Source organism: Pogona vitticeps, chromosome 2 (assembly GCF_051106095.1).
Source record: "Pogona vitticeps strain Pit_001003342236 chromosome 2, PviZW2.1, whole genome shotgun sequence".
Lineage (NCBI taxonomy): Eukaryota > Metazoa > Chordata > Lepidosauria > Squamata > Agamidae > Pogona > Pogona vitticeps.
Genome location: NC_135784.1, coordinates 104,550,351 through 104,562,987, shown reverse-complemented (window position 1 = coordinate 104,562,987; position 12,637 = coordinate 104,550,351). Strand labels below are relative to the sequence as shown.

The 12,637-nt window shown below is 38.1% G+C and overlaps 1 protein-coding gene across 1 annotated transcript in view; it reads right to left on the bottom strand.

Annotated features, from left to right (window-relative positions):
* LOC110086691 (solute carrier family 22 member 4) overlaps nucleotides 1-12,637 on the bottom strand; it is a 60,803-nt gene that overhangs the window by 28,875 nt on the left and 19,291 nt on the right. Inside the window, exons 2-4 of the mRNA XM_072990191.2 lie at nucleotides 12,063-12,166; nucleotides 9,975-10,129; nucleotides 1,395-1,566 (exon numbers count right to left, since the gene is read on the bottom strand). Coding sequence (XP_072846292.2) covers nucleotides 1,395-1,566; nucleotides 9,975-10,129; nucleotides 12,063-12,166 — 431 coding nt within the window. The remainder of the gene's footprint in view (nucleotides 1-1,394; nucleotides 1,567-9,974; nucleotides 10,130-12,062; nucleotides 12,167-12,637) is intronic.

Genomic DNA, 12,637 nt, shown 5'->3' with positions numbered 1-12,637 from the left:
TTTTTTTTTGAGATACCAAAGTAAGGAAATGATAGAGGTTTAAAGAAGAGGGGTGGAGAAGTGAATGCAATGCATAAATTTTCAGTAGACTAAAATATTATATTGCTGAGGCAGAAGGAATAATTTACATTTATAACTGGACAATAATTTCTAAAAACATTCTAAAATATGTAGCTCCCATATACACTGAGAAAGATATATTCATATTAATAAAATATATCTATTTCTGCAAGAAAAAAATATTTTAACAGGAATCCATTCAGTTCATAAGGTGCGGCAGGTGGTTTGTCAAGGATTTTTAGGGCACAGCCTCATTCAGTATGATTTATTAAATATCTTTATATTCTGGTCCACTCTGAATAATTATTTCAGTCCAAAATAACTTCCAAAAATGCAGTGGAGCATTACAAAACTCACCTTCCTCCTCGAAAGCCCTAATCACTCATGCTTCATGCCTAGCATGTACGTAACACGCAAATGAGACTATAGTGCCAGCGTTATTTTAAAAGGCCAATCTGGAGAAACTCAGAATCAGATATCCAACTGAGTCCAAACAGAGAAGGACCTAGCAGTGAAATAAAACTCCTATTTTAAGAAGAAAAGAAGTGTTATGTTTCTTCAGTGATTTCCTGATTTTATTTATACAGTATTAAGTCTGTTTCTTTAACAGAAATCATTAGATCATTCAATAGTTTTACTGCAGATCTATTCCTACAGAAAAAAAATTACAATGTCCTACAATATTCCTATATGTGCGTAGAGCCACCAAATCTGTCAATAACACTGTTATGCAGATCCTCTACATATCCAAGATATAGCAGATGTACAACTGAAATAGTGTAATCTGAACCAGACGAAGAGCATCAGGCAGATTTTAATCACAACTGCTTTTCTATGTTTGCTTCTTTTTTTTTAAAGTGCACACTCTGCACTGTATGTTTGACCTGTCAAGAAAAATTGTAGCTGCATCCAGAAAGGAAATGGAGATTGAAGAAGGTTAAGAAAGGGAAAGGTCTACAGAAATCTCACAGAGCACTGGCTGAGACTCCAGCAAAGGAAAGCAATTTTTTTAAAAGTTGGAGGTAAAAGGATAAGATAACCCAGAAAGATTTTCTAAAGAACATTATGAGCTAGCACAGGATGTGCTCAACCAAAATACTAGAGTCAGTTGTGCTTAGGATGAAAAATAATTCGTTTAAGATGTTTGACATTCAAGACAATTCTCTGTTCTTCACAAGCAAAACGCTATTCGGTGAGGGGGGGGGAATGTCTATCCACAGCAACCAAGGGCTGTAGAATTTCCAGCTGGTTATATAAACAAGGCAAGTGGAAGGTTATCAGCTACAGAGGAGACTTCTCTGAAGCTGAACGCCTTTCAGAACAGTTAAACTCACCACCACAGCGGAACGCAGCACACCCCAGGTGCAGTAAGAGCCAGTAGCAGCATCCGCCAGTCTCTGATGAAGTAAGCAAATAGTGGCAGCAACATGTAGCCAATTGCAAAAAATATGCAAACTCCTAATGTAGAGAATATAATACGAATTGATTTGCCAAGAATTTCTGTGCCTGTTCAAAACAAGGAGTGTGGGTTAGCATCTTAACTCTAATTTTTAAATTTACCCAAAATATTTTATTGCATTTTGAAAAACGAATACAATCTTTCAAAGAATGTCATCTGACCTATTGCATGGACCAAAATTAGACTAACCTTAAAACAAGATTAGAGTGAATAAATCAAATATTTCAGATGGGATTATCCAACACAGCTGTAGCATTACTGACAATGTATTTCAACATCTGTAAGAAAATTACAGGCTTGCCTTTGCAAGATCTAACAAGGTGCAGCTAGTCCATAATTATGTTTTCAACACAGCTAGCCATATTCTCATTCCTTTAACCTGGGGGTGGGAAACCTCTGTTTCCTTAGATGTTCATTCCCATCGCCTCCAACTATACTGGCTGGAGTCCCGCACTGTATGAGACACAGCTTTCCTTGCGTTGCTCTCAGTCATGCTAGCACAGCATGAATGTAGTGGTGATTTCATTTGTCTCTAGCTCTTTACAGCTAGCATGTACAGAGGCTCCACTTAAATGCCTCAACTAGGAATAAAATACGGGTGTACCTTCTGCAAAATGTCTAAGAATTCTGTATAACTCTTTTATAAAATCTATCAGTTACCAACAAACCTTGTGAATTCCACAAGTTCACGATAAATTTGGTGAAGAACTAGTTCACTGCATTCATCCTTGAACCTATCCCAAATCAGCTTCATTGGTTAACTCCAACTTTTAAGTATTAATTGCTAGTGAGGGTGGAAATATTTTTCCCATTCACTCCATGAACACAATAATTTTATCAATATTATTAGATTTAACTGATTTTCAGAAACATATTTGATTAGTTCTAAATGTGCCATTATTTGTAGAAGATTAAAAATAAATATTTGACCATTTACAGACATTCCTTTTAATACAAGCACTAACAAAAAACAGGGATGGCAGATATTTATCAATTTTCTCACGCAGAGAAGAAAATATCAATTGTTAGATTATATTTACTAAAAGACATCCAGGTACTATCTTTTGCATATGCATCTGTTACCTCAGAATTATTGCTTTTAGTCATATACACCTTTTTCAAAATATAAATACAGTATATTAATCAACTAAAACTTATTGACTAGGACCTCTTTAATCACTAACAGTGCTATTTATAAATATGATAGTAAAAAATTTTGAGTGCACAAGTGTCAAATTCTTCGTTTATCAGGCCTACAAATCATGCAAGGGTACAAAAAATCAGGGAAGAAACAGATCTTTATACAGTGGTGCCTCGCAAGACAAATTTAATTCGTTCCGCAGTTAATGTTGTCTTGCGAAAAATCCATCTTGCGAAACGTGTTTTCCCATAGGAATGCATTGAAATCTAATTAATGCGTTCCTATGGGCAAAAAAAGTCAGAACAAAGTCAAATTTGGTTTACAAAGAGTTTATTAAAAGCTCTTTAAAGCCATACATATTGTGCAGATGATTTTAAAAATTTCAATCAAAAAACTTTAACTTTTTAAACATCATAGAAAAACATTTAAAAGTCAGCAAACATGAGGCAGGAACAAAAAATTGGAAAACATTCTTCTTGCGAAGCACGGCCATAGGAACATTTGTCTTGCGAGCCATCAACCCCATTGCCAAAACCATTCGTCTCGCGGGTTTTTTGTCCTGCGAGGCATTTGTCTTGGGAGGCACCACTGTATTCAGAATACATTCTGATTAACAGCTGCAATAATATGGTTGGTTAAGCCTCAATACGCTGTTTGTATCTTACCACACTTTACAACAAAAATAATTTAATCTGGGAATAGAAAATAAAGGTAGTGATAAGGAAAAAATGTAGGAAGAAATGCAAACATTACTTAGTCTCTCTAAAGAAAAATGCCACATCAAGACAGATATCAGACTAAAGACTGTTTCTTAACAACCATACAAAACACCCAGAACTATTTGAAGGAGAAAGTTGTGCAATGCCCCTTTGTTTGGTAAAAGTATCAGGCAGACATGAAGAGAGAGCAGATTGGGATCTATTAGTAGACCTTTGGGAAATTTTCAGTAGATCACGAAAAATTTCTGAATCCTATTTGTTTAGCACTAGCTAAGAAAAATTACTTTCATTAAACCTAGATTACCAAAATGAACAAATGGACAAAAATAGATCCTAGAGTTTTAAATTGTTAAATAAAGAAACTGGCTTTAAAAGGAATGATATATTTATTCCAATCAAGTGACAATTATCCATATTATAGAGTGTTTACAAAGAAAATCAGTGAATCAAGGAGGGCAGATTCTTAATCATAAATATTCTGAGTGCCTCTGAGCATATACAGAACATTTTAGATCAGGTTCAGGGAACTGGCAGATACTAACTCCACCACCAATTTCAAAAGGTACAAAAGAAGCAAAAACAGAAAAGTTATGTAGCATAACCAACTTAAATTGCACTTTACAACACTATAACAGATTATTGAGACAAGGGGCGAAATTTATTTTACATACTACCAGAAAAACAGGTAGATTTACTTAATTACTTGAGCTGCAGATTTGGTATAATTAATGAAAGTGTACACTTTCACAGATTTATTACATACTGCCTAACACGAATACTGGGCTGAGTTTGACAAACTACAGATATAGCATACCAGATTCAATAAAGCAAGGGCTGGGAGAACTTACTAATGCTATTGGTTTTCACCAATTATTGATATGCCTATTTGAGGGGAGAGGGTGAGAAAGACAATGGAAAAGAGGCACAGTTATTTCCCCAAACAGAACATAGTTACTGGCTTATTGTTTGGGGGGGGGGGGAAGTATTACATTTCATGTGTTTGTACTGATGAGCATGACTAGCAATACATGCATAAAAACAAGATCGAATAAAACAAAAGACTACTATGTTTAACGGTTCTGGACATTCATCTTGCCACTATTGTCCATAGTCATCTCCTGCATGTCTCTCTGTCAGTCTCCTTTCTACTTTATGGTGATCTTCTGATACACAGCAAACATTTAAACCACTGATGCTTCTGATTCTACATGAAACCAGATTAAGGGCATCCTTTAGTTGCAGCACTACACGCACTAAGCAGGAGAAAATATTCAGGAATTTTTTCTAAATACCAGTTTTGTGATGCCTCCATTTCTGCCACTGATCACAAGGCTTAGAGAAGTGCCCGCAAGGTAATGTATACCCCTTTAAGAAGCCTGCCTTGCTGTGAAGTTTCTCTCTTCCCTCTACCTTCTTTCACCTCCTCTGTTGCCCTTTCTAATCCTTCTGTCAGTTTCCTCCACACTGATTGCAAGAACAGTTAATACTTAAAGCACTGGACACGCCTCTGCCTCTATCACACACAGAGGTGTACAAAGAGTAAGTCTGAATAAGTCAAAACCTACTGGAATGGCTTCTCTTTCTACAGGAAGCTAAACATGAGGTTCTTCAATCCCATGTAAGTCACAAAAGTCTACAAACTAACATTAATATATAATTCCTGATGCAATTGTCCAAAGCTTTTCTAGAAACAGATTTTGGGGTGGATGGACTGTGTGCTTAGTCAGTCTGGGTACTCAGAGCAAACAAAGTAAAAGAGCTGCTCAAAGACATTGAGATCCTTCATATTCAAAGTGTGTGGTTCTTGCACCTGGCTCCAGACCATGTATCTCACAGTTCAGTAACACACAAGATAGATTCTGTAACACCAAACCCTTCACCCTCTTGCTATGGCCACAGCGAGTTATTCTTTTGTTGTCTGGTTTATTCTGTAAGCCCTTGGTAATATATGCAGGTCAGTATTATATTAATAACAACTATGTGTATAAAGGAATTGCACAGCAAGTTTTCATCTTCGGCAGTTCCGCCCTCTGCATGACAAATCTCTCAGCTAGTTCGGGACCAGGCACACAAACGAAAGGTGCGTGTGATTTTCCACCCTAACAGGATTCTGGCCCTGGTGTTCAAGTAACATTTCAGACTATTGAAGGTGCTTCACATACCTTGGGGCAAGCTCAAATATGCACTCATGAAGACGTTGGGACTATGCCAGTTTTGTTTGCCCTTTCCTCAGTAACCGATCAGCATGACTGTGCATTTTAACAAGCAGACTTTACAAGCAGGTTGGTCAATATTAGTACTCCCATATTGTGGACTGAAAAAAAAATGCTGAGACAATACTCTTCCAAAGCTCAGGTCTTGTTAGATGTAGGGTAGATTGGGGAATCCACTTAATGTCTGGCTTGCATGTCAGCCCAGTCTTCCGTAAGTATCTTACTGTGATGAGTCACATTGCCTAGTGAAGCAAAGCCACTGCAACTAGCTTTTGCCATCAGTTCTGCAAAATAATGTCTGGTTATGAAATGGTAAATAAAATGCTTTGTTTGAAAGCCAGCATTCGTTTATAAACAAATCATGCCATCATCTAAGCACACCTAATTTTAAGTTCTTAAATAAAATCACTGGAGTTTCCATTAGCCTATTTTAACAAATGTTACTATATCTGGGATACCCAGTATGGATAGAGTAACAGACTAGGACTCTGGATAAGAGGGTTCAAATCCCTGTTCAGCCATGGAAACTCACTGGGGGTGTGGAACTGATAAAACCATTCCTTAAATACCGTATTTCACTCTCCTTAAATGCCCTAGGTCTATGAAATATAGCAAGCATCATTACAAGATTTAGAGAAGAATACTAGCTTGGATAAGGATGCAAATAATGAGACAGCTTGGTCCATATATCCAAGTGGGACCAGACTTCTGTTTTTAAGAAAAGCACTCCCATATGCCATGTGTCAGGTTGCTTATATTACACTTTGATGGGCCAGAGAGATGCTTTGGATCATCCCTGGACAACTTCAACAATGTCTAATGAAGGTCAAGTGGTCAACCAGTTCTACTTGCTAGTGCTTGTACTTGAACGGTCAATGATTCTGAAGCCTCTAAAGAACAACCACAGAAAGTCTTGCCAAGATTCCAGGTGTTCCTCCCAAGATATTTTACAGCAGCATGAAACAATGTGCTGGAATAAAGAGAAGAGAAATCTGCCAAGCTGTATAGAAATCTGTTATTTTCCATACCATATACTATGGCCAGATTGGTCAGTGCATTGAGTATGAGCTAGAATGCTGCAAGCGTTGGCTTTCCACGTTCCTCTTTCTCCAAATGTGGGTAGGAAAAAAAACAGATGCTTACCCACAGATTGTACAGTGATTTTATCAGAAGCGCCAGATTTTCCTTATGAAATTCTGTCACTGCTTGGCATTAAACATTAAAATAAAACTTATTGCACTCATATGACCCATATAAATACATAAAGGTACTGAATATAAAAAGAAAGAAGAAACAAAATGATCAAGCTTTATCTTCATAAAGTTATGTTATAAATGTAACATGCTTAAATGATAAAAACTAAACCTTGACAATTTATTTGTTTGTTTGTTTGTTTATTCAATGTAGCCCTTGCCTTGGTGCCACAAATTATCCTCAAGGGGGCTTACAGTTAAAGAATGTAATTACATAAAGTGAATAAAAACATAAAAAATAAAAAACACTGTTTAAAATGATGGAATGATAGAAATTGCAATAATCAGGTAAATGAGGCAGCTTAGCTGCAGTGTGATATTTGACCCAGATAAAACAGGCCAACACTAAGCTTCTAAATTGTTGTTTGTTGTTTAGTCGTGTCCAACTCTTTGTGACCCCATGGACCAGAGCATGGCAGGCCATCCTGTCTTCAAGCTTCTATATAGATACAGACTAAGGTATGACAGGTCTGCGAGATGCACACTAGGAATCACAGTTATTTTTACAGGAGAAACCAACACAAAGCAGTTATCTTCCAGTAAAACCTTGGTGGCTTGCTGTGTTCCTAATAATTCTGTACCTGAATTCAGATGATAACACAGGAGAAAAATGAACATCATCTAAGCAACATTACGCCTGAGAATAGCTAAATGACAAGATGGGCTATTCCTTTCATAAAACAGTTCTGAAACAGACACATTAAGAAACTGAGGGAGCCAAGAGTTTTTTGTTTACTGAATTTAACACTGATCATTTGATCATAACAGCGTTCACTAATGGTAAGAAAACAGATATGAAATATTTGGAACAAGTTTTCTTCCACTGCAGATTTCCTCATCAATAACCCTTCAATAAGCTTCCGAGAACTCCATAGATTTGAGAACCCCAGGAGTGTGTACTGTTTGCCAGGTTATGTTCGAGCACAGTATTACAGCACAGAATGTACATGGATGTGGGACCAACCTGGGGAACAAATCAAACTGCATAGCATGAATACTGCTTGGAAAAGCATCCCCATCATCTAGAAAAAAGCAACTGTTTCTCCTTAAGAGCAGATAACTCTTCCAGCTTATTGCAATAGGCATGCTCAAACTTCTATGCACTCATCTTTTGCAGGTACTCCCTGATCATTAGATGCTGAATCTCAGCTGGGCTTTAATTGTTCTCCATACTTAATATGCAGCTATAAATGATATGTATTTTATTCGTTTAGAAACTGTTTTGTTATATTGGAGAGCATACCGTCAATAAATGGCTTTGATTATCACTATTGTTAATTATACTGCTAATAAAAGTGCTGGCTGGAGAGGCCAGTGAACTGGGTACCTAAGCTGCGAAGACACCGTGAACACTGATTCCCTCACTGTGGCTTTCAGGAGAAAAGCCAGCCAGTGTAGCCTTGGCCAAGCTGCACAGACCCAAGGTGCCTCCAGAAGAAGACGGTGGCAAACCATGTCTGAGTATTTTATGAACTAGGAAACCCTGGAAAAAGTCATTGTAAGTCAGAATAGACTTGATAGCTTGCAATTAGTTATAGAGTGTTATTCTTTTAAACCGATATGCACAGTTTTTCAGTTTATGCTGCTGCGTGGAGCTTAATCATATTTATGTCAGGCTCCAGAAGATTCTGGAGAAGTCTGCCTAGGCGCAGAACGAAGCCATGCGTATGAATCACAGAGACCACAAAGAAGAAGGACAAAGTACAGAGGGTTTAAATTTAAAAAAAAATATTCTGTGTGCTCATCTTTCCTCTTCCCTTCCAGTCTGACCCTGCAGAAAGTCATGTATAGCAAGTTCAAGAAACAGTTTTGCCCAAAATTCACTGGAAAAATGAAAAACTGAAAGAGCTACTCACCCACACTTTACATGTGATATAATGCTTAATTAGTCAGACAAGAACATTCCAATACTACATTAATATTGTTAACATTAATATTAATGTTTTTATGTATATCTTCTGCCATTTCTTTTTTAAGAAACAGGAACAGAACAAGGCTGTATTTAAAATGAAAGCTACAACCCAAGTAAGTAGAACATAAAAAATGTTCTACCAATGAAATGGGGGACACAGGTAAGCATGGGGCGAGATTCTCAAAAACCAATAATCTGTATTTCCAAAGATCTGTTTTATGGAATGTATCCAAACAAACAGTTTCAAACTGGAGCATACAAAGCCTTATTCTGTACAGTAGCCTGATCATTTTGTATCTCAGATGTTTTTCTTCTCTTTTTTGCTTATAAAACTTTGTAAAGGGTTATATACAGTGATGACACTACATATAACAACATGGAACACCTGAAGAAAAGAAAGTATTTTTCAAGAAGCTGAATTATTTTTGTTTTTCATGACAATAAATCTTGCAGTTGCATGCTAGCCAAATCTTTTTTAAAAAATTAAAAACCCAACATTAAAAAAAGTTTAATTTCAATGAAGAATATATTGACATCACTCATTCAGCTTTCAGTGGTCTCTTGTGGATGAGAACTGTATTGTCCTCCTTTTGACAGTTCTCATAAAATAATTCAGATTTTAGTACAGTATCTAAAAACGATTTACATGTCACTGCTGAAATTCTAATTGTATCTTTCTTTAAAAAAAAAAAAGAGAAAGATAGATTTCTTGTCATCTCATCTAATTTAGTCCTGAGAATTACACCCAAATGTATACTATACCCTACTCCTCCCTCCCAATCAGAAGGGCACAAACTGCTGATTTGGCCAAACAGGTGTCCGGTGCTTCTTAGCCTCATCTCCTCTGGTGGGCGTCTACTTGGAGGCAGCACCCAGAGGAGGCAGGGCAGGGAAGCTGGGGTGCTTTCTCTCTCTCTCAGAGTGGGTGCCTGTCAGAGGAGGCAGGGCAGGAAAGCACTGAACACCAGTCTGGATGAAAAATGAACCAGCACGAACCGCAGAACCAGTGGTTCATGCCCATCTTTAGCTGATATCACTGTTCCCTTGCTGATAAACGAGAGCCAAAGAAAGTACCAGTTCTGTTTAGCCTCTGGCTCTCAGCGCCACTATTATAGATCTCCAAGAGAGTAAAATGTATTCCTTACTAAGGGATATTGTTTTGACATACTCAAACCATCTTGTTACATAACAGTTTAAAAAAGTGAAAATGGTCTCACCTAATATGAAGGCAACTACGTAGTTCGAAATCTGCCCCATGCCAACTATAACAAAGAGCACTGTGAACATTTCCCAGCTGGTTGAGAAGATCTGCAGGAAGCTGAAACCCGTCTGCACACCCATGGTTGCAAATAGAATAGCCTTTCTGCCAAACCTTATGAGGAAAAGAAGAACAAAAAAAACCAGGGAGGCTGTAAATGAATCCATAATATTTTTATTTCCAAGTGCCGTGAAGGCGAAAAAGACTTTGTGATCCTTCCAACCCAAGGCTCAAGGAGCAGATGTTTTCCCTGTAAACGGAAGCTTCTCGAGCACTGTAGTAGAAGAGATGGTCTAACTTGTAGGAAATTTGCCAGGGGCAACATATAGTATTGCCTTCAGGCAGTATAATGTGGTCAGAAAATAAGCACTGTACTGTAGTTGCAACTGGACATCATGAACCGCTGGATAGCTCAGTGGTTTAGATATCTGGCTATAGAGTCAGGTTCGAATTCCTCGCTGTTCCTCCCTAACAGGGCCTGGACCTGATGATCCACAGGGTTCTTTCCTGTTCTGCAGTTCTAAGATAATCATCATTATGTTACAATAATACAATTCACAAGCTGAATCTTCTGCAGATTAGCCACAGAAATGGTTTGACTTTCTCAGGAGAGCACTCAGGTGGACAGAGTGGCAGTTCATCACCATCATCACTGTTCACATGATTGATGTTTTATTGACAAAAGGAGCAGATGGTCAGCCACGCGACATAGGTTATGACTACATGGCCAAACTCTGCAGGATTTCCTCTAGTTATAAAATGGGTGAAATATTTTTTTACTGACCACATGGCAGAAAGGCTGATTGAAATTGGTCCAGCCCTTTTTGATGCCAAAGCATTTTTTTTCTCTGCTGTTGGATGGTTTCTGATTTTTTCAAGCCAGAACAATTCAAATGAGCTGTTTGCTGTGTGGATAGTTGTGATACATTATTATAAAGACAGGGTCATCTCTGTAGCTGGTGTTTCAGTGATATAAGTAGTCAGGACATCATGCCTGGGGAACATGCCCCAGTATTTTTTTCCTCTTCCCTGATTGTCCTCCTTTTTAAAAATTTTTTTTTTTAAAAAAAGATCTTACATATACATGATTAGCGCAAAATCACCCCATCACCTTATCACTGGGTCATTCTTATTATTGTTTTCCATACAGTGGGGTCTCTACTTAAGAACGTCCCTACTTAAGAACAATTCCACTTAAGAACAGCTCCATTTGCTAAATTTTGCTTCTACTTGAGAACAAAAATCCAGATAAGAACAGGAAAAAAAATTTCCTGCTCTTTTTTTAACCTTAGGTCATCTTAGGTTAAAAAAAGTTCTCCCCCTAGTGGTAGAGTACGTATTAACCAGCTTTGCATTAGTTCCTATGGGAACTAATGCTTCAATGTACGAACACACCTCTACATAAAAAAAACAGCCAGAACGGATTAATTGGTTTTCAGTCCACTACTTCAAAATTAGCTTCGTCAGAAGTGCTTTTAACACTGTTCCCTGACCTAAGGGGGAAAAAAGAAAAAAATCCCCCTCTAGTGGTAGAAGGCGGAATAGCAGCTTCCCATTAGTTTTGATGGACGGAAAAGAGCAGATACGGATTAAATGGTTTTCAATGCATTCCTATGGGAAATGCAGATTCCACATAAGAACTTTTCCACTTGAGAACCACCTTCCAATACGGATTAAGTTCTTAAGTAGAGACCCCACTGTATTTATACCTCTGTCAGTTCCCCATCAGATCAGCAGAGGAGGGACCAGAAGAAGGGAGGAAAGCAAAAAAAGAAGAAGGGGGGCCTGGTGGGTTGGAATGCAAATCCAGTATGAACGGTGAATTTCTGAATCAATCCACAGCTCCTGTGTGAGCACTGACTGTGATTTCAAATGTAACACAGGCTGTGAATCAAATCGCAGCAAGTCAAGTCATTCCAATTCAGCTTTCCAGTGTAGTCGCACCCATACAGTGCTTTCTAAATCTTTAGTTACAGAGTCTCGGAAAGGCAAATAAATAAAAACAAATCAAAACCCTATTACAGCTAGTTGATAGGATATATTTTACCTGTCTGAGAGCTGCCCAGATATAAAAGATCCAAGGAGTACTCCCACAAAGAACAAAGAGGTAGTCAAGGGGGTTTTCCAGTCATCATCACATACCAGATCCCACTGTAAAAAAAAACACACAAGAAAACACAATAAAGTAAACTACATGTCATTCTGTAAATGTTTATGGCACAACCTTCCCTTAAATTGATCAGCTTTCACACCAATGGCATCTGAATTGATAGTAGTAGCTGCAACTACATGGCCAGTAGAAATCAGGTTAAATGGGAAACAACTTTTACTGCTTTACATGTCATGAACTCTACTGTGCTTTAAAACAGCACCCAATGTACACTACCTTTTAGAGTGGTAGGGCTGCCTCTGTCTTAGCCAGGCAAGAGAAACCCTCCTTCTTTGCATGGTTTGCTTGGATAGCGGCCAGCTGGATGGCAGTGCCCAGGGGGTGTAGTGGTGGCAGTGGCAGTGTTTTCAATAGCCAGGGACACCACCCACTGCGCCACTGCTGCCACCAATGCACTCCCCCCATCTGCCATCGCCCAGCTACCTTGGAGACAAGCAAGCCCTTGAAGAGGA